General features: G+C 27.5%; 5 protein-coding genes across 5 annotated transcripts in view, besides 1 other annotated feature; 1 reads left to right on the forward strand and 4 right to left on the reverse strand.

Annotated features, from left to right (window-relative positions):
- The window catches only part of colA (colossin A), a gene marked incomplete at both ends in the record, with an annotated part of 33,422 nt that extends 19,285 nt beyond the window's left edge, over positions 1–14,137 (reverse strand). Inside the window, one exon of the mRNA XM_629574.1 lies at positions 1–14,137. This exon is cut by the window's left edge and continues 15,507 nt beyond it. Coding sequence (XP_629576.1) covers positions 1–14,137 — 14,137 coding nt within the window.
- A 2,530-nt stretch (positions 14,138–16,667) lies between these two features.
- Positions 16,668–18,319, reverse strand: DDB_G0292710 (hypothetical protein; the record flags this gene model as incomplete). The annotated part of the gene is made up of 3 exons (XM_629575.1): positions 16,668–17,140; positions 17,240–18,145; positions 18,229–18,319. The coding sequence occupies 3 exons, from the start codon at positions 18,317–18,319 to the stop codon at positions 16,668–16,670; spliced, it is 1,470 nt and encodes a 489-aa protein (XP_629577.1).
- A 208-nt stretch (positions 18,320–18,527) lies between these two features.
- DDB_G0292698 (RNA-binding region RNP-1 domain-containing protein) lies at positions 18,528–20,235 on the reverse strand (the record flags this gene model as incomplete). The annotated part of the gene is made up of 4 exons (XM_629576.1): positions 18,528–18,946; positions 19,101–19,314; positions 19,598–19,760; positions 20,111–20,235. The coding sequence occupies 4 exons, from the start codon at positions 20,233–20,235 to the stop codon at positions 18,528–18,530; spliced, it is 921 nt and encodes a 306-aa protein (XP_629578.1).
- A 314-nt stretch (positions 20,236–20,549) lies between these two features.
- Positions 20,550–21,565, reverse strand: DDB_G0292700 (hypothetical protein; the record flags this gene model as incomplete). The annotated part of the gene is made up of 2 exons (XM_629577.1): positions 20,550–20,815; positions 20,938–21,565. 2 exons carry the CDS (start codon positions 21,563–21,565, stop codon positions 20,550–20,552), a joined length of 894 nt encoding a protein of 297 aa, XP_629579.1.
- A 1,363-nt stretch (positions 21,566–22,928) lies between these two features.
- Positions 22,929–23,392, forward strand: DDB_G0292728 (hypothetical protein; the record flags this gene model as incomplete). The annotated part of the gene is made up of 1 exon (XM_629578.1): positions 22,929–23,392. A coding segment is annotated over one exon (464 nt), but the record flags the coding sequence as incomplete, so codon positions are not given.
- Positions 23,307–23,392: a sequence feature (contains vector sequence).

Below are 23,392 nucleotides of genomic sequence, written 5' to 3' on the forward strand. Positions count from 1 at the left end.
GATTTGCGTTTGTAATTGATTTATCTTCTAAATCGAAACAATATTTGACATCTGAATCGAATGGTGAGTCTTCTGATTGTGAAACTTGTTTATAATGATCTGGAATAATCATTTGTACACAATATGATCCTGGTACTTGATCTTTTAATGCGTATTTACCATTTTCATCTGTTACAAGATCTGCGATCTTAGTTCCATTTGATGATGTGATAATAACTTGAACACCTGGTAATAATGGTTCATCTGATTCTTCTTTACCATTGTTATTCTTATCGATCCAAACATATTGACCAATATCAAGTGTTGATACAAAACCTGGATTGACATCAGTTCTATCGATTGGTTGTGGTCCTGTGAATGTTAAACAATATTTATTATTGACAAATAGATTATCTGGACTGCTTGTTACTGGAATTGAACCGATTGGAGTTGTTGCAACGATACAATAATCACCTGGTAATAAATTATCAAATTTGTAATTACCTGATTCATCGGTTGTTGTTGTATCTAATACTTTACCATTTGAATCTTGTAATGATAATTCTACACCTGGTAAAAATTCATTGTCTTCTTTCTTACCATTATTATTCTTATCTAACCATGATACTGATCCGATACTATTGAGAGGTACTAAACCAATATTGATATTTGGATTTGATTCTGTTAATTTGAAACAATATTCACCTGTTGAGTCGACAACTGAATCATCTGAAGTTACAACAAATTGATATTTATTTGGTTCTGTTGCTTTGATACAATAATCACCTGCTAATAAATGATTGAAATTATAGTTACCATCGACATCTGTTTGAATTGTTGATGTTTCACCATTACCACTGTTGGTTAATGTAATTGATACATCTGATTTTTTTATATCACTTGGTTGTTCAAACTTATCATTGTTATTTGAATCAATCCAAACAAATGTACCGATTTCATAGAATGGAGTAACACCAATTGGTGGTTTGACATCATGATCAGTGATTGTGAAACAATATTTAACTGTGACGAAATTATCATTTGTTGAATCGACTGAGAATGGTGAATCTGATGATGTATTGACTGGTTTGTATTGATCTTTTGGAATATCAGCTTCAACACAATAATCACCTGGTGGAACATCTTCGAATTGGTATTTACCGTCTGGTCCTGATTTAGTGTTTGAATTTTCATTTCCATCTGGTCTTGATTTGGTTTTTGTAATTTCATTTCCATCTTTATCAGTTAATCTAATTGTAATGTCTGATAATGGTGGTGAATCATCAGTTTGTTTACCAGTATTGAATGGATCTAACCAAACTTTATCACCAACGTTGAATAATGGAACTAAACCAAGATTGGCATTTGTAATTGATTTGTCGTCTAAATCGAAACAATATTTGATATCTGAATCGAATGGTGAGTCTTCTGATTGTGAAACTTGTTTATAATGTGGTGGACTAACCATTTGTACACAATATGATCCTGGTACTTGATCTTTTAATGTGTATTTACCATTTTCATCTGTTACAAGATTGGCAATTGATGTTCCATTTGGTGATGTGATAATAACTTGAACACCTGGTAATAATGGTTCATCTGATTCTTCTTTACCATTGTTATTCTTATCGATCCAAACATATTGACCAATATCGAGTGTTGATACAAAACCTGGATTGACATCAGTTCTATCGATTGGTTGTGGTCCTGTGAATGTTAAACAATATTTATCATCAACAAATAGATTATCTGGACTGCTTGTTACTGGAATTGAACCGATTGGAGTTGTTACAACGATACAATAATCGCCTGGTAATAAATTATCAAATTTGTAATTACCTGATTCATCAGTTGTTGTTGTATCTAATACTTTACCATTTGAATCTTGTAATGATAATTCTACACCTGGTAAAAATTCATTATCTTCTTTATTACCATTATTATTCTTATCTAACCATGATACTGATCCGATACTATTGAGTGGTACTAAACCAATATTGATATTTGGATTTGATTGTGTTAATTTGAAACAATATTCACCTGTTGAGTCGACAACTGAATCATCTGAAGTTACAACAAATTGATATTTATTTGGTTCTGTTGCTTTGATACAATAATCACCTGCTAATAAATGATTGAAATTGTATTCACCGTCAACATCTGTTTGAATTGTTGATGTTTCACCATTACCACTGTTGGTTAATGTAATTGATACATCTGATTTTCCAATATCACTTGGTTGTTCGAATCTATCATTGTTATTTGAATCAATCCAAACAATGGTACCGATTTCATAGAATGGAGTAACACCAATTGGTGGTTTGACATCATGATCAGTGATTGTGAAACAATATCTAACTGTGACGAAATTATCATTTGTTGAATCGACTGAGAATGGTGAATCTGATGATGTATTGACTGGTTTGTATTGATCTTTTGGAATATAAGCTTCAACACAATAATCACCTGGTGGAACATCTTCGAATTGGTATTTACCATCTGGTCCTGAAGTTGTTGATTGAATAACTTTACCATCTTTATCAGTTAATCTAATTGTAATGTCTGATAATGGTGGTGAATCATCAGTTTGTTTACCAGTATTGAATGGATCTAACCAAACTTTATCACCAACTTTGAATAACGGAACTAAACCAAGATTGGCATTTGAAATTGATTCATTGACTAAATCGAAACAATATTTGACATCTAAATCGAATGGTGAGTCTTCTGATTGTGCAACTTGTTTATAATGTGGTGGAATAATCATTTGTACACAATATGATCCTGGTACTTGATCTTTTAATGTGTATTTACCATTTTCATCTGTTACAAGATTGGCAATTGATGTTCCATTTGGTGATGTGATAATAACTTGAACACCTGGTAATAATGGTTCATCTGGTTCTTCTTTACCATTGTTATTCTTATCGATCCAAACATATTGACCAATATCGAGTGTTGATACAAAACCTGGATTGACATCAGTTCTATCGATTGGTTGTGGTCCTGTGAATGTTAAACAATATTTATTATTGACAAATAGATTATCTGGACTGCTTGTTACTGGAATTGAACCGATTGGAGTTGTTGTGACAATACAATAATCACCTGGTAATAAATTATCAAATTTGTAACTACCTGATTCATCGGTTGTTGTTGTATCTAATACTTTACCATTTGAATCTTGTAATGATAATTCTACACCTGGTAAAAATTCATTGTCTTCTTTCTTACCATTATTATTCTTATCTAACCATGATACTGATCCGATACTATTGAGTGGTACTAAACCGATATTGATATTTGGATTTGATTGTGTTAATTTGAAACAATATTCACCTGTTGAGTCGACAACTGAATCATCTGAAGTTACAACAAATTGGTATTGATCTGGTTGTGTTGCTTTGATACAATAATCACCTGCTAATAAATGATTGAAATTATAGTTACCATCAACATCTGTTTGAATTGTTGATGTTTCACCATTACCACTGTTGGTTAATGTAATTGATACATCTGATTTTAAAACATCACTTGGTTGTTCGAATTTACCATTGTTATTTGAATCAATCCAAACCATGGTACCAATTTCATAGAATAGTGATAAACCTAAGTTTTGATTGTCTAATGGTCCTGAAACTGCGAAACATGATTTAACGATTGATTCATCTGAAGTTGGAGAGAATGGTGAATCTGATGATGTATTGACTGGTTTGTATTGATCATTTGGAATTGTTGCTTCAATACAATAATCACCTGGTGGAACATCTTCGAATTGATATTTACCATCTGGTCCTGATGTTGTTGATTGAATGACTTTGCCATCTTTATCGACTAATTGTAATTCAATACCTTCGACACCTGGTGAATCATCAGTACGTTTACCAGTATTGAATTGATCTAACCAAACAGTATCACCAATTGGATATAATGGGATTAAACCAAGATTGGCATTTGTAATTGACTCATCGATTAAATCGAAACAATATTTGACATCTGAATCGAATGGAGATTCTTCTGATTGTGCAACTTGTTTATAATGATCTGAAATAATCATTTGTACACAATATGATCCTGGTACTTGATCTTTTAATGCGTATTTACCATTTTCATCTGTTACAAGATCTGCGATCTTAGTTCCATTTGATGATGTGATAATAACTTGAACACCTGGTAATAATGGTTCATCTGGTTCTTCTTTACCATTGTTATTCTTATCGATCCAAACATATTGACCAATATCAAGTGTTGATACAAAACCTGGATTGACATCAGTTCTATCGGTTGGTAGTGGTCCTGTGAATGTTAAACAATATTTACCATCGACAAATAGATTATCTGGACTGCTTGTTACTGGAATTGAACCGATTGGGGTTGTTGCAGAAATACAATAATCACCTGGAAGTAAATTATCAAAGTAATAGTTACCATCGGAATCTGTTGTTATTGTTTGAATAACAATACCATTTGGATCTTGTAATGATAATTCTACACCTGGTAAAAATTCATTGTCTTGTCTCTTACCATCATTATTCTTATCTAACCATGATACTGATCCGATACTATTGAGTGGTACTAATCCAATATTGATATTTGGATTTGATTCTGTTAATTTGAAACAATATTCACCTGTTGAGTCGACAACTGAATCATCTGAAGTTACAACAAATTTGTATTGATCTGGTTCTGTTACCTTGATACAATAATCACCTGCTAATAAATGATTGAAATTGTATTCACCGTCAGTATTGGAGATTGTTGAATACATTTCACCATTACCACTGTTGGTTAATGTAATTGATACATTTGATTTTCCGATATCATTTGGTTGTTCAAACTTATCATTGTTATTTGAATCAATCCAAACAATGGTACCGATTTCATAGAATGGTGATAAACCTAAGTTTTGGTTATCTAATGGTCCTGAAACTGCGAAACATGATTTAACAATTGAATTATCTGAAGTTGGAGAGAATGGTGAATCTGATGATGTATTAACTGATTGATAGGTATCATTTGGAATTGTTGCTTCAATACAATAATCACCTGGTGGAACATCTTCGAATTGATATTTACCATCTGGCCCTGATGTTGTTGATTGAATAACTTTACCATCTTTATCGACTAATTGTAATTCAATACCTTCGAGACCTGGTGAATCATCAGTACGTTTACCAGTATTGAATGGATCTAACCAAACAGTATCACCAATTGGATATAATGGAATTAAACCAAGATTGGCATTTGTAATTGATTCATCGATTAAATCGAAACAATATTTGACATCTGAATCGAATGGTGAGTCTTCTGATTGTGAAACTTGTTTATAATGATCTGGAATAATCATTTGTACACAATATGATCCTGGTACTTGATCTTTTAATGCGTATTTACCATTTTCATCTGTTACAAGATCTGCGATCTTAGTTCCATTTGATGATGTGATAATAACTTGAACACCTGGTAATAATGGTTCATCTGATTCTTCTTTACCATTGTTATTCTTATCGATCCAAACATATTGACCAATATCGAGTGTTGATACAAAACCTGGATTGACATCAATTCTATCGATTGGTTGTGGTCCTGTGAATGTTAAACAATATTTATTATTGACAAATAGATTATCTGGACTGCTTGTTACTGGAATTGAACCGATTGGAGTTGTTGCAACGATACAATAATCGCCTGGTAATAAATTACCAAATTTGTAACTACCTGATTCATCGGTTGTTGTTGTTTCAAATACAGTACCATTTGGATCTTGTAATGATAATTCTACACCTGGTAAGAATTCATTGTCTTCTTTATTACCATTATTATTCTTATCTAACCATGATACTGATCCGATACTATTGAGTGGTACTAAACCGATATTGATATTTGGATTTGATTGTGTTAATTTGAAACAATATTCACCTGTTGAGTCGACAACTGAATCATCTGAAGTTACAACAAATTGATATTTATTTGGTTCTGTTGCTTTAATACAATAATCACCTGCTAATAAATGATTGAAATTGTATTCACCATCAGCATCTGTTTGAATTGTTGATGTTTCACCATTACCACTGTTGGTTAATGTAATTGATACATCTGATTTTTTAATATCACTTGGTTGTTCGAATTTATCATTGTTATTTGAATCAATCCAAACAAATGTACCGATTTCATAGAATGGAGTAACACCAATTGGTGGTTTGACATCATGATCAGTGATTGTGAAACAATATTTAACTGTGACGAAATTATCATTTGTTGAATCGACTGAGAATGGTGAATCTGATGATGTATTGACTGGTTTGTATTGATCTTTTGGAATATCAGCTTCAACACAATAATCACCTGGTGGAACATCTTCGAATTGGTATTTACCATCTGGTCCTGATTTGGTGTTTGTAATTTCATTTCCATCTTTATCAGTTAATCTAATTGTAATGTCTGATAATGGTGGTGAATCATCAGTTTGTTTACCAGTATTGAATGGATCTAACCAAACTTTATCACCAACGTTGAATAATGGAATTAAACCAAGATTGGCATTTGTTATTGATTTGTCGTCTAAATCGAAACAATATTTGACATCTAAATCGAATGGTGAGTCTTCTGATTGTGAAACTTGTTTATAATGTGGTGGAATAACCATTTGTACACAATATGATCCTGGTACTTGATCTTTTAATGCATAATTACCATTTTCATCTGTTACAAGATCTGCGATCTTAGTTCCATTGGGTGATGTGATAATAACTTGAACACCTGGTAATAATGGTTCATCTGATTCTTCTTTACCATTGTTATTCTTATCGATCCAAACATATTGACCAATATCGAGTGTTGATACAAAACCTGGATTGACATCAGTTCTATCGATTGGTTGTGGTCCTGTGAATGTTAAACAATATTTATTATTGACAAATAGATTATCTGGACTGCTTGTTACTGGAATTGAACCGATTGGAGTTGTTGCAACAATACAATAATCGCCTGGTAATAAATTATCAAATTTGTAATTACCTGATTCATCAGTTGTTGTTGTATCTAATACTTTACCATTTGAATCTTGTAATGATAATTCTACACCTGGTAAAAATTCATTGTCTTCTTTATTACCATTATTATTCTTATCTAACCATGATACTGATCCGATACTATTGAGTGGTACTAAACCGATATTGATATTTGGATTTGATTGTGTTAATTTGAAACAATATTCACCTGTTGAGTTGACAACTGAATCATCTGAAGTTACAACAAATTGATATTTATTTGGTTCTGTTGCTTTGATACAATAATCACCTGCTAATAAATGATTGAAATTATAGTTACCATCAACATCTGTTTGAATTGTTGATGTTTCACCATTACCACTGTTGGTTAATGTAATTGATACATCTGATTTACCGATATCACTTGGTTGTTCAAACTTATCATTGTTATTTGAATCAATCCAAACAATGGTACCGATTTCATAGAATGGTGATAAACCTAAGTTTTGATTGTCTAATGGTCCTGAAACTGTGAGACATGATTTAACGATTGAGTTATCTGAAGTTGGAGAGAATGGTGAATCTGATGATGTATTGACTGGTTTGTATTGATCATTTGGAATTTTTGCCTCAATACAATAATCACCTGGTGGAACATCTTCGAATTGATATTTACCATTTGGTCCTGAAGTTGTTGATTGAATAACTTTACCATCTTTATCGACTAAATTTAATTCAATACCTTCGACACCTGGTGAATCATCAGTACGTTTACCAGTATTGAATGGATCTAACCAAACAGTATCACCAATTGGATATAATGGGATTAAACCAAGATTGGCATTTGTAATTGATTTGTCGTCTAAATCGAAACAATATTTGACGTCTAAATCGAATGGTGAGTCTTCTGATTGTGCAACTTGTTTATAATGATCTGGAATAATCATTTGTACACAATATGATCCTGGTACTTGATCTTTTAATGCGTATTTACCATTTTCATCTGTTACAAGATTGGCAATTGATGTTCCATTTGGTGATGTGATAATAACTTGAACACCTGGTAATAATGGTTCATCTGGTTCTTCTTTACCATTGTTATTCTTATCGATCCAAACATATTGACCAATATCGAGTGTTGATACAAAACCTGGATTGACATCAGTTCTATCGATTGGTTGTGGTCCTGTGAATGTTAAACAATATTTATCGTCGACAAATAGATTATCTGGACTACTTGTTACTGGAATTGAACCGATTGGAGTTGTTGTGACGATACAATAATCACCTGGTAATAAATTATCAAATTTGTAATTACCTGATTCATCGGTTGTTGTTGTTTCTAATACTTTACCATTTGAATCTTGTAATGATAATTCTACACCTGGTAAGAATTCATTGTCTTCTTTATTACCATTATTATTCTTATCTAACCATGATACTGATCCGATACTATTGAGTGGTACTAAACCGATATTGATATTTGGATTTGATTGTGTTAATTTGAAACAATATTCACCTGTTGAGTCGACAACTGAATCATCTGAAGTTACAACAAATTGATATTTATTTGGTTCCGTTGCTTTAATACAATAATCACTTGCTAATAAATGATTGAAATTGTATTCACCATTAGCATCTGTTTGAATTGTTGATGTTTCACCATTACCACTGTTGGTTAATGTAATTGATACATCTGATTTTTTAATATCACTTGGTTGTTCAAACTTATCATTGTTATTTGAATCAATCCAAACAAATGTACCGATTTCATAGAATGGAGTAACACCAATTGGTGGTTTGACATCATGATCAGTGATTGTGAAACAATATTTAACTGTGACGAAACTATCATTTGTTGAATCAGCCGAGAATGGTGAATCTGATGATGTATTGACTGGTTTGTATTGATCTTTTGGAATATCAGCTTCAACACAATAATCACCTGGTGGAACATCTTCGAATTGGTATTTACCATCTGGTCCTGATTTGGTGTTTGAAATTTCATTTCCATCTTTATCAGTTAATCTAATTGTAATGTCTGATAATGGTGGTGAATCATCAGTTTGTTTACCAGTATTGAATGGATCTAACCAAACTTTATCACCAACGTTGAATAATGGAATTAAACCAAGATTGGCATTTGTAATTGACTCATCGATTAAATCGAAACAATATTTGACATCTGAATCGAATGGTGAGTCTTCTGATTGTGAAACTTGTTTATAATGTGGTGGAATAACCATTTGTACACAATATGATCCTGGTACTTGATCTTTTAATGCATATTTACCATTTTCATCCGTTACAAGATCTGCGATCTTAGTTCCATTTGGTGATGTGATAATAACTTGTACACCTGGTAGTAATGGTTCATCTGATTCTTCTTTACCATTGTTATTCTTATCGATCCAAACATATTGACCAATATCGAGTGTTGATACAAAACCTGGATTGACATCAGTTCTATCGATTGGTTGTGGTCCTGTGAATGTTAAGCAATATTTATCATCTACAAAAAGATTATCTGAACTACCAGTAACAGGAATTGAACCGATTGGAGTTGTTGCGATAATACAATAATCGCCTGGTAATAAATTATCAAATTTGTAATTACCTGATTCATCGGTTGTTGTTGTATCTAATACTTTACCATTTGAATCTTGTAATGATAATTCTACACCTGGTAAGAATTCATTGTCTTCTCTATTGCCATTATTATTCTTATCTAACCATGATACTGATCCGATACTATTGAGTGGTACTAAACCAATATTGATATTTGGATTTGATTCTGTTAATTTGAAACAATATTCACCTTTGGAGTCTACAACTGAATCATCTGAAGTTACAACAAATTGATATGGAACTGGTTGTGTTGCTTTTATACAATAATCACCTGCTAATAAATGATTGAAATTGTATTTACCTTCACTGTCGGTGATAGTTGAAACCGAGTCTCCAGATCCAATGTTGGTCAATGTAATTGATACATCTGATTTTAGAATATCATTTTTAGACTTTTCGTATAAATTATTTCCCTTTCCATCGACCCAAACAAAAGTACCAATTTCAAGGAATGGAGTTAAACCCAAGTCTTGATTATCGAGTGGACCAGAAACTGTAAAGCATGATTCAACATTATTAGTGTTTGAAACTTGGAAAGGTGAATCCAATGATTTATTAACCAAAGAGTATTGATCCCTATTGATAGTAGCTTTGATACAATAATCACCTGGTGGGACATCTTCAAATTGATATTTACCATTTGAATCAGTTACAACGCTACTTATTATTTGATTAGTCTTTTGAGAAATTAAACTAAGTGGAATATTTGAAATACCTGGTGAATCTGGCAATTGTTTACCAGTGTTGAATGGATCTATCCATATTTTATCACCAACTGGGTACAATGGAACTAAACCGAAGTTAATATCATTTCTAGAGGTAGAATTAAGATTGAAACAAGAAATAGCACTTGAATTGAATGGAGAATCTACACCCATTACAACTTGTTTGAAATTATCAGGAATTGTCATTTGGACACAATAATCACCTGGTAATAATCCAATGAATTGATAATCTCCTTTTGAAGTTTCAACTGATTGTATTTGGCCTGTTTTTTGATTGGTAATAGTGACTGTAACAAGTGTATTTGATAAAAGATTCTCCTTTGACTTATCAAATGAACCATCATTATTTGAATCTACCCAAATAAATTGACCAACACTTAGTTTTGTTGTGTAACCAATATTTGCATCAGTTTTACTTGGATTATCACCTGCAACTAAAACAAAACAATATTTTCCTGCGGCGTCAAATGGAGAGTCTGCACTCTTTGGTAATAATGATAATGAAGGGTTACTATTGGTTGCAACAACACAATAATCTCCTTCTGGTACATTTGTAAAACTATATTGACCTTTAGAATCGGTTGAAACACTTTGAACAACTTTACCTCCCTCTGCGTTGTTGATCAATGTCATAGTAATATTTGGTAAACCATTTGAAATATCATCATCAATAAGATTATTGTTTTCATCTATCCATGCATGAGTACCAATTGTAAACAATGGTCTAACCAAACCAGCATCAATTGTTCTATCAATGAAAGAAGCTTTCAATGGACCATCAATTGATGGGTTAACTGGAGTAACTTGATCATCATTGAATGATAAATCAATTGTAGATACTAAACCAAGAGAATTTGCTTTATTATCGGAAGAAGGTGAAGTAACTTGATATCCTGATGGTATTATAAATGCAATATCATAAACACCTGTTTGAATATTATCGAAAACATAGTGACCTTTTGAATCAGTAAGAGTATCGGCAACCAAATGACCACTTTGAGAAAGAACTACTTTAACACCTTCTGCTGGAGTTTCAGTTGAACTTTGATATAATCCATCACGATTGCTATCAATGAAAACAAAGTCACCAATTGCAAATGTACTCATGACAATACCTTGATCCAATGTATCGTCAATGTAATCACCTAATAGTGGAGTGAGGTAATGTTTGGTATAGGAAGAAGCTGAGTCAGAGTTTTCAACATTTAATGTGAAACAAACTTCGCCATTTTCATCACCTACACTATAGTATGAGGTTGTAACTGCTTTGTAACCTTGTGGAATTACAAAATGGATACAATAATTACCGGCTGCTAAATGATTGAAACTATAACTACCATCTTGAGCACTTTGAGTTGTTAATAATTCAGAGGTTTTTTCGTTTACAAGATTTATAGTAACAAATGGTGCTCCTTGATCAGTGGCTGGGTTAAAAACACCATTTGAATCTTTATCAATCCAAACTAGATCACCAATTGCGAAATCAACTTTATAAACACCTGCATTTACGGTTGGATCGATTTTGTTTGCCAATGGATATGGTGGTAAACCAGTACCAGCAACTAATTGTGGGTTTTGTGGAGTAAGATTAATTTGTTGTACGAGTCCAGTTGTGTCAGGTCTTGATTCATCGAATTGTGGGGAAAACTTGTAAAGATTACTTGGAAGAATAAATTGAGCATTGTAAACACCAGCAGCCAGTCCATCAAATGAATAAGAACCATCGGCTGAAGTTTTTGTAGTGGCAACAACGACACCATTGAGTAAAAGATTAACAGTTACATTTGCAACGCCAGTGGTTTCTGTTGGACCACGTTCAGAATCTCTATTTGAATCCAACCAAACATGTGAACCAATACCATATTGATTAAGAGTAAAACCTGCATTTTGGTTTTGTAAAACGTCGGTTGCCTTTATAGATGGATTAGTATTTGGTACCACAGTGTTATCATTTACTTTGGCTGAACGAATCCAACCATTGCTGTCTGCCAATGATTGTGAAGAGGTTTTGGTATCATGATAACCATCTGGGGCATTGAAATGAATATCATAATCACCTGAAACGATTAAATCGAAAAAGTATTTTCCAAGTGAATCGGTGGTAGTGGTTGCAAGAGGAATAGCAGATTGACCAGATTTGAACAATTGGACAACTACACCTGGTAATGGTAAATCTTGATTTGCTAATAAATAAAGACCATCACTATTGGCATCTTTAAATGTGAAACCAGACAAAGCAAAAGTTTTAGTCTTCATACAAATGTTTACATTTGACAAGAGATGATTGGTAGTTGGAAGTATAAGAACATTGGGAGAGGATTGAGTGAGAGTTGTGGTATTTTGAGATAGTTGTAAACCATCTAAATAACCACCTGGAGATAAACGTGAAAGTGATGCAGTTGAAAAATAGTAATTCTCTGGAAGGATGAAATGTACACTATATACGCCTTCTGATAAATCATCGAAAACATAATTTCCAGCATAGTCAGTTTGAGCGGTTTTTAATACAACATGGGAAGGAGTAGTTAATTGAACAGTAATACCTGATAAATTTCCATCACTAACACCATTATCATCATGATCATTACAAACATTACCAGAGATGGCATATCTAATTAAAGTGATACCACCATTAATTTTTGGATTCCAATAAGTGGCATTGATTCCACTGTTTGGTGGGACAGGAACAACATTGGTTCCATTGATGGTGAGGACAAAAGAATTTGAAAAACTGGTGATTGCATTGATTACATTATCAGGACCATTTGAACTAATCATATAATCAGATGGTGGATAGATTTTAACAACATAAGCACCCTCTGGAAGATTATCAAAAAAGTATTTACCATTGAGATCGGTGAATGTTGAAGCGATTAATCTTGTTGATGAAATGGCATCATAAAGTTCTACCTTTACATTTGGAGCAAACAATTCGGTGGTTTCATGAACTCCATCACGATTGACATCAAAGAACACATAATTACCAACTGCAAACAAATTACTATCTTGACAATCACCCAATGCGACTAAAGAATAATATAATGCTTGACCTTTACAAATCTCTTCATTGCAATGTACACCTTTAACTGAAAGTATAATCTTGGAAATCATTTGATTTGGCTCTAAAATGATATAGGTATTGAAACCTTTATTTGACCATGTTAAATCCAATGTTGCACTATTGTGTGATTGCTTAACTGCTGGTGGATGATGGATTGAAGTGTTTGATGGATAATGAGTTGATAATAAACCATGATCTAATGTATCCCAATTTAACATATTCACTGGATAACCATAGGCATCGTAAGAGTCAACAACCAATGAAACCTCTGAATTCACTCCAAAAATCAATAAAAGGAAACGCTCTACTGGTTTGGTGAATTCAAATACAACGCTTGATGTTGCATTACCACATGAATAATGCATCAATGATTTTATATCAGTACGACCTGTAATATTAAAGAAATTTACATTTTCTAGCAATTCACTGTAATGGTGAGTTTGACCCATAATCACTGGATTTTGAGAACCATTCACTGAAACTTTTACCGATGGGAAATCTTTTGTCCATTCTAATTCTGCATTATCTACTAATTCAAAACCAGTTGGTGAAATTAAGGAAAAATCTAAGTAAGATTTCTTTGGTGTACAGTTGGAACAAATTTCACCATATCTTCCTGGTCGAATTTTTGATGGAACTCCTAATGCTTCCGAATTTGCGATTCCAATTACCAAATTAAATAATATAATATATATTATAAATAAATAACTATTTTTTAAATAATTATTTTTAAACTTCGTTTTAATAGTACCCATTTTGATTCAAAAAAATAAAATTAAAATAATGGGTAATTATTAAAATTATTTTTGATTCTTATTTTTTTTTTTTTGTTTTAGTTTATATTTCTTTTTTTTTTTTTTTTTTATAATTTTTTTGTTTTTTTTTTATAGTTTTTTTTTTTTATTATCTACACAAATAAAAAAACAAAAATAATATATAGAATAAAAAAAAAGTTATAATTTAATTTTTTAAAAAAAAGGTATGGTTGATGCTATTTACAGAAACCTATTTTAAAAAAAAAAAAAAAAAATTAGAAATTATTATAACTATTTATTTAATTATTTAATTAATTAATTAATTAATTAAAATATTAATTTATTTCTTAAAATCCATTAATTTATTAATTCCATTAATTTATTAATTCATTAATTATTAATTCCCTTAATTTATTAAGGTATTAATTTTTTAATTAATAAATTTATTAAATTAATAAATTTTTTTTTTTTTTTAAAATTAAATTTTTTTTTAATTAATTGGTTAATTAATTAATTAATTAATTAATTAATTAATTAATTAATTAATTAATTAATTAATTAATTAATTAATTAATTAATTATTTTATTTTAATAAATTTAAAAATATTTTATTTTCCTAAAAACTTACCTTTTTTTTATAATTATTTAAAATAAGGTTTTTTTTTTTTTTTTTTTTTTAATTATAACTATCTAATATAATTTGTAAAATTATAGTTAGTATGAGAAAAAAAAATTAATCTATTAATGTATGATACAAACTTTTTTACTTGTGGTGATTAAAAAAAAAAAAAAAATTTAATTTCTATCAAGTTCAAATCAATTTTTTGGTTTTTTTTTTTTTTTTTTTAATATTAATTATAATATAAAAATATATAATTTAAATATATATTTAAAAGTGTGTGCTAATGAATACTTTTTTTACTCCAAGCCAGATGTAGTTTAATAATATAGCTTTAAAATTGCGCAAAAAAAAAAAAAAAAAAATCACCACAGCTAACCTAGTGGGTTCCACCATAATTATTGATTTTAAAAAAATAATTTGTAAATGCAATAATATTATTGTTGTTTTTTTTGTTTTTTGTTGTTGCAGCACCACTTTTGTTGTCGTTGTTGTAATGTTGGTTGTATGGAGAAAATTAAATTTTAGTAGTATTATAATACAAACGATGAATACCACACTAAATTCATGGCTATTACATTATTGAGAGTTAAAAAAAAAATTTAATTTTTTTTAAAATAATATTATTATTGATTATATGGAGTGGGGTGTGTGGTGTGGGGTTTTTTTTTTTTTTTGTGTGAGATTTAATATTAAAATTTTAAAGGGTATTCACAATGATTTTTCATTCACAAAAAAAAAAAAAAAAACCAATTTTGGGAAAATACTTTTTTTTTTTTTTTTGTGTGTTTCTATTTTTAAAGTCATCAATACCACACTTGTGGGGTTTTTTTTTTTCAACATAATTTTGTATATATTTGAAAAAATTTGTGTGAATTTGAAAAATATATTCCATATTTTTTCCCAGCCATCATTCATTAAATAATTTTTTTTTCATTTTTTGATGATTAATTGGAAAAAAAAAAAAAAATTTGGAAATGGTTTTTTTTTTTTTTTTTTTTTTTTTTGTAGGTGTGTTGGTGTGTTTAACTGTTTTAAAACTATTTATTTTTTTTTTTTTTTTTTTTTTTTGCTGTGCCATATGATTTCAATTAAAAAATAAAAATTGTACAATTAAATTTATTATTATTATAATTTTTTTTTTTTATTATTATTTTTTTATTATTATTTTTATTATTATTTCATTAAAAATTAAATTTGTAAGCACACTGAGCAAAAACTCTTTCTATAGAAAGAGGTCTTTTGGTAAGCGGAAAATCTTTGAAGCTATTTTTGGTTGTAAAAATTATATAAATTATTTATGCGATATCAATTTTAAAATTTATTGTATTTTTGAAAATCTCATTCTTTATTTCCATAGATAATTTATTATACCAATCTGGCCAATAATTTTTATATTTTTTTTTTCTTTAACTGTTGTTAATTTATCTTTTGATAAACAAAAAATAAAAAATAAAAAAAAAAAAGTTTATATTATTTTTTTTTTATCTTCATTTGTATTTCACATTGTCATTTATTTCAAATTTTTATTTTTATTTTTATTTATTATTATTATTAATTTTTTATTTTTCTATTTATTTATATTCATTTAAATTTTTAAGTTGGTTGAAAAAAAAAGAAAAAAAAAAAGAAAAATATATATAAATAAAATATGAAAAAAAAAAAAAAATTAACACTGTGTAAAATTTATTAGTTGGAATACAGAAAAATTATAAAAAATAAAAATAAAAATTTGTTACGTTTTCGTGTTTTTATTAATAAAAATAAAAAAAATAAAATAAAATTTTTTGTTTCTGTTTTAAAATTTTCGGGAATGGGTCCCCTGGTGGAATTCTAAAAATAAAAAAAAAAATAAAAAAAAAAATAAAAAAAAAGCAAAGGAAATATTTGAGAAATTGATTTTTATTTTCGTTAACGTCTATATCGGTCCTTTTCTCTATTTCTTTCGTTGTCCCTGTCACTGTATCTATCTCTATCACTGTATCTATCTCTGTCTCTGTATCTATCTCTATCACTGTATCTATCTCTATCTCTTTCTCTATCCCTATCACTGTATCTATCTCTATCTCTGTCTCTTTCTCTATCTCTTTCTCTTTCATCATCTTTATTTCTATTATCTCTGTCATATGATCTATTGTAATTTCTGTCATGATGATTTCTATCTTTGTATCGGTTATCACTTTCTGATGATGATGAAGATGATGATGATTTCATATCTCTTTCTCTTGAGTCTTTTTCATTACTTTTCTGCTTTTTAAAATTTCTATCATCATCATCAACATAATTATATCCCTTTGTACCTGATTCTTGTTGGTAGTTTTTATTTAATATATGTTTTCTATCCAATCTTCCACTACCACCTTTGCCTCTTGTTAAAAAGTTTTCTTTTTTTTTTTTTTTTTTTTTAAGAATAAATAATAATAAAAATTAGAAAATATATTTATAAAAGTATAATACTTTTATATTTTAAAAAAAATATATACTTAATGAATTTTGATTATTTCTAACTTTTGCAACTGATTGACAAAAATCCACATGGATTCTTCTTTCATCAATTAAAATATTTTCCAATTTAAGATATGCTTTTTCACATTCTTCCTTTGTTGAATATTCAACAAAAGCATAACAAAGTGAATCATTTGTAACTTTATCACGTACAACTTCACAACTTTTAACAGTACCACATTGAGAGAATACCAATTCTAAATCTTCAGCTTCTGTAATTGGATTTAATTTACAAACGAATAATACATGATCGGGTGGTCTAATATCGGCACTTGGTAACACACCAATCATTTCCAATAATTCTGATCTTGATTTTGCATCTTTTTCATCAATGATTTCATTAATCTCTTCTTTTGTTTTACCACGATTCTCTTTATCTAAATCTTCATCAATTTCAAATCTATCATCTGTTTTTGATTGTTTAATGAATTTTGGTGACTGATTTGGTATATGCTCTGATAATCCATTTGGATCTGGAAATGGGTCATCCAATATGATAGTATGTAATATACGTATATTTTGTAGTGGTCTATTATTACTATCTGAAAATGTTGAATTAATTTTTTTCAATACTTCAATACCCTCAACTACTCTACCAAATATTGTATGTTTATCATTCAATTCATTTAAATCTGATTTTAATGTTATATAAAATTTTGAATCATTCTTATCCTTTGATGTATTTGCCATTGCTACTGTACCAATTTCATTATGTCTAAGACTCTTTTTAATTTCATCTTGAAAATATTTTGCTTCATTACCATATAATAATCCATAAATTGATTCTCCACCTTTACCTGTATTACTTGGATCACCACATTCAACTAAAAAATCTTTTTGAACATTATAAAATAAACAAAAATTATAATATTTTATTTTACATACTTAATTAAAAAAAAAAAAAAAATTAAAAATTAATAAGTTAATATAAATGTATTATTTGTTTTTTTTTATTATTAATACTTACATTTTAAAAAATTTTTACAAGTTATTGGACATTCCTCTGTATTTAAATCTATTACAATATCACCAAGATTAGTTTCTATTAAAACACTCATTGGTTATAAAAATAAAATATATTTGTTGAATTGTTTATAAAAATAATATATATAAAAAAAAAAAAAGTTATAAGTTGTTGTTGTTGGTGAAATGAAATTGTTTCTTCAATTTTTTTTTTTTTATTTTTTAAAAAAAGTTTTTTTTTTTTTTTTTTTTTTTTTTTTTTTTTTTTTAATTAAAAAATTAAAAAAAAAAAAAAAAAAGATTTTAATCTCTTCTATAATAATCTCTTGAATCTCTACCTCTATCATCATTACCACTTGATCTTCTATCACGATCATGATGATGATCAACATGAGAGGAAGAGGAGGAGGAGGAGGAGGAAGAGGAGGATCTTCTTGAATCTCTATCATCACCTCCTCTTCTACCATAAGGTGAATATCTTGAGTCGTTGTTATTATATTTTGGATAAGTTGGATATGATGGGTAGGATGGATAAGATGGTGGATATCCATTATAATAACCCATTCCAGGTGCACCACCATATGGTGGTGGGGCCATTGGGTATTTAGAATAACTACCTGGATAACCTGGATATGATCCATATGGATTTCCACGTGGATCACCTCTCATATGATGATGATGATGATGTTGATTTGGTCCACCAAAATTATTTCCATATGGTCCTAAATAATTAAATAAATTAGTTTATAATTTCATTATTATTATTATTATTATTATTATTATTATTATTATTATTATTATTATTATTATTATTATTATTATTATTATTATTATTATTATTATTATTATTACTATTACTAAAATTTTAATAAATACTCTTTTTTCTTTCACTACCCATATAAAAACCAGGAGTTGGGTCACGTGCTTTTGATCTCTTTGATTTTTCAACTCTAATTGTATTTCCATCAATTTTTGTGGAATCTAAACGTTGAATGGCATCTTGAGCTTCATCGCCACTTGAATATGTTACAAAACCGAATCCTCTTGATTCTTTAGTATTTGGATCTAATAAAATAGTGCAATCTATAACCTAATTATAAAAGAAGAATAAAAAAAAAAAAAAAGAAAATTAATAATGGTTGAAAAAAAAAATAAAAAAAAAAAAACAAAAAAAAAATAAAAAAAAAAAGTTATTTGGAAAGGGTTAATCTAAACTGAACTGAACTAAACTGAACTAAACTGAACTAAGCTGAACTGAAATTATTATGAAATTGTTTGGCTGAAGAATTATTGAAGGGAAGGAAAGTAGTGAAAGATAAAGGGGTGAAAATTATTTAAATATATATATAAATATTGATTAATAATATTTTTACTTTTCCAATTGATGCAAATGTGTCTCTTAGATCGGATTCTCTTGTTCTTGGGTTGAGGTTGGATACATGTAAAGTATTGCCATTGTTTTGATCGACATTATTATCTGATGATGTATTGGTATTTGGTGGAGATTCTGAAGATGTTGGGGGTGATCTCATTTTTCTATTGTAATTATATATTTATTTTTTGTATGAGGAGTTTTATATATGGAAAAGAGTGTTTTTTTTTTTTTTTTTAATTTGGTTGGTAAGGATTGGGAGTTGATAAGTTTAAAAATTTTTTTTTTTTTTTTTTTTTTTAAAAAATAAGGTGTCATAGTGAAGTTGATTATATTTTTACTTTGGATCATTTCTTTATTGATTATTATTATTATTATTATTATTATTATTATTATTATTATTATTATTATTATTATTATTATTATTATTATTATTTTTTTATTATTTTTATATAAAATAGGAAATAATGGGAAAAAAAAAAAAAAAAAAAAAAAAAAAAAAAATTAAATTTACCTTTCAAAGTCTCTGTCTTCATCATCTTTATAGTTATCTCTACTTTGGTCATCTTTATAATTATGGCTTGAACCATCGCCATTTGAACTTCCATTATTATGTCTTGTATCTCTTGGAGAGTGCATTTTATGAGTGTGTGTGTGTTGTATAAATTTTTTTTAATTTTTTTTTATTTTTATTAATTCAATTTATAAATAAAAAAAAAAAAAAAAATTAAAAATAATAAAAAAAAAAAAAAAAAAAAAATTAAAAATAAAAATAAAAAAAAAAAAAAATTAAAAAATAAAAAAAAAAAAAAATTTAAAAATAAAAAAAAAAAAAAAAAAAAAAAATTTCACATTTTAAATCCTCTTTGGTTTTTTTTACCTAATTTGATTTTTGTTTTTTTTATTTATTTTATTTTACTTTTTTCAAATTTGGGATTAAAAAACCCTTAAAATTAAATTTTTTCCAACAATGTTGATTTAAAATTTGCAAAATTATTATTTAAATTATTTTTTGTATTTAAAAATAGTGGAGTTTGTAATATTGGAATTTTTTGATAATTTAAATGAGAATAATGATCATTTAAAATAGTTTTTGAATTATATTCCAATGTTTCATGAATTAGAAATTTATTTGATAAATTTTGTTTAGATGAAATGAATTTTTCAACATTTTCATTATAAGATTTAATATCTTCAGCATATAAAGCATGACCAGCATCTTTACAAATATATACTAAATTTGGTTGAATTTTATCATTAGTTTTAATAATTCTCTTCCAATCAATGAAAGAATCATGTGTACCGAAAAAGGTTACAATTGGAAATGGTCTATTTAATAACATCTCTTTGGTTTATATGGTTGTTTAATTTTATAAGAAATCAATGAATAGATATGAGAGAGTTTAGCTTTCCAAGAAACTGATTTTAAATCATTTGCTAATTTTCCAGTTAATGGTATGACATAGTCCTTATTTTTCCCAATTGGTTTAATTTTTGATTTAGATTCTAAATAAGATTGTGAAAACATTATATTTGAAATTAAGGTTGGTTCATCAATATCATAAAGTAGTGAATGTAATTGAAGTTTTAATAATCTTTGAATACCATTCTGGAATAGTGTTTTCTCAATATTTTGACAAAAACTTGTAAGATTTAAAGTTTTAATTCTATTTGGAGCGATAATTGATAACTCATATGATACTGATGCACCCATTGTTATTCCAACAACATTTACTTTATCCCATTTCAAATAGTCTAGTAATTCCAAAGTATCAGAGGCAAGGCCATTAATACCAAATAATGAAGAATTTGAAGATTCACCAACACCAGAATGATCAAATATACAGATTTGGTATTTTGGAAATTGTTTAAAATATTCAACTGATGATGACCAATTATTTCCTTTTGATAATACACCCATAACAAATAATATCTTTTTTTCCCCTTCACCATATATTTTATAAGCCATTTTAAAGGGGCTTTTTTTTTTTTTTACCAACTGTTACAAATTTACTCATTTTTTTTTTTTTTTTAAAAATATTAAATTTTAATTAAATTTTAAAAAATTTAAAATAAACCTTTTTTAAAAATTTTTTTTTTTTTTTTTTTTTTTTTTTTTTTTTTTAAAATTTTATTTTTATTTTACTTATATTTTTTATTTTTTTAAAAAAAATCTTGGGATTTTATTTTAAAAATAATTTGTTGGTAAAAATAACATAACACATTGTAATAAGATAAAAATTGGATCAAATATTAAAAAAAGATTTATTTTTTTTTTTTTTTTTTTTTTTTTTTTTTTTTTATTCATTTTTTTTTTTTTTTTAATTTAATATTATATTATGTAAAATTCAAAAGAGTATCTAAAAAATATAAAATAATGATTACTTATAATATTCTAATTTTTTTTTTTATTTTTTCATATCTGAAAATTTTCAAAAATAGTGTGAAATAATATCGTGTGAAATCTTTTTTTCAAAAATTCCCCAAAACCCACAACCACCTTCTTTATGATTTTATTAGATATGGGGAAAATATAAGATTTCATAAAAAAATAATATAAAATAAATAAAATAAAATAAAAAAATAAAATATATAAAAATATGTAAAAAAATAATGATAACACTTCGGTGGGTGGATATTACAAAAAAAAATAAAAAAAAATCTGTTTTTTTATATTTTTTAACTCATATTTATTTAAATTTTTATTTTTTTATATTCATATTTATAAAAAATGAAATTTTATTAAACAAAACAGATCGAAATTCTCTGCCATCACTTTTTAAAATTGTCCAAGGAATTAGTATACATATTAATTCTCTTTACTAAAAAAAAAAAATTAATTTAAGATATAGAGGTAACATTCTGATTTTTTTTTTTGTAATATCCACCCACCGAAGTGTTGTCATTATTTTTTTACATATTTTTATATAATATATTTTTTTATTTTATTTTATATAATATCCTATAAAATAACTTCTGATTTTTCTTGAAAAAAAAAATCTTAACCTCCAATGTTACCTCTATACCTTAAATTAATTTTTTAGGCCTTTTAAAAAATAATTAAAAAAAAAAAAAAAAAAAAAGTAAATTAAAAAAAAAAAAAAAAAAAAAAAAAAAAATCAAAAATATTATATTTTTTGATTATTACTTTTGATATTATTTTTTAAGAGGATATTATTTTTGGAAAAATAAATTAATTTTGTTATTTTTTATATTTTTTTTTTTTTAAGGGTTTTTGGAAATTATTTTTTTATTTTTTTATATTTTTTTTTTTTTAGGGTTTTTGGAAATTATTTTTTTTTTTTATTTTTTTTTTTTTTCAATTTTCAAAAATGAATCAACAAATAAATATCAGAGAGTCATTAGATATTAGTGGTGGTAGTGGTAGTGGTTGTGATGATGAAAATGATAAACTTTTCAAATTAGGTAAATCGTTATTCATTCTATTAAATGATGATAATATAAATAGCAATAAAGCCAGTAGTAATAAAAATAAAAATAAAGATAATAATAATAATAATAATAATAATAAAATAAAATTAATAATTGATAACCGACATGAAAATAATAAAAATAAAAATAAAAATAATCAAATATCAAAAGATAATCTCAATCAACAGAATTTATTATTATTAAATAATAATTCAGATTTTAAAAAAGCATTTGAATCAATTGATAAATCAATTAAAATTAGCCCAACCGATTCAATGAAAGGGCGAATTCTGCAGATATCCATCACACTGGCGGCCGCTCGAGCATGCTCTAGAGGGCCCAATTCGCCCTATAGTAGTCGTAT

Source organism: Dictyostelium discoideum (genome assembly GCF_000004695.1).
Source record: "Dictyostelium discoideum AX4 chromosome 6 chromosome, whole genome shotgun sequence".
NCBI classification, from domain to species: domain Eukaryota; phylum Evosea; class Eumycetozoa; order Dictyosteliales; family Dictyosteliaceae; genus Dictyostelium; species Dictyostelium discoideum.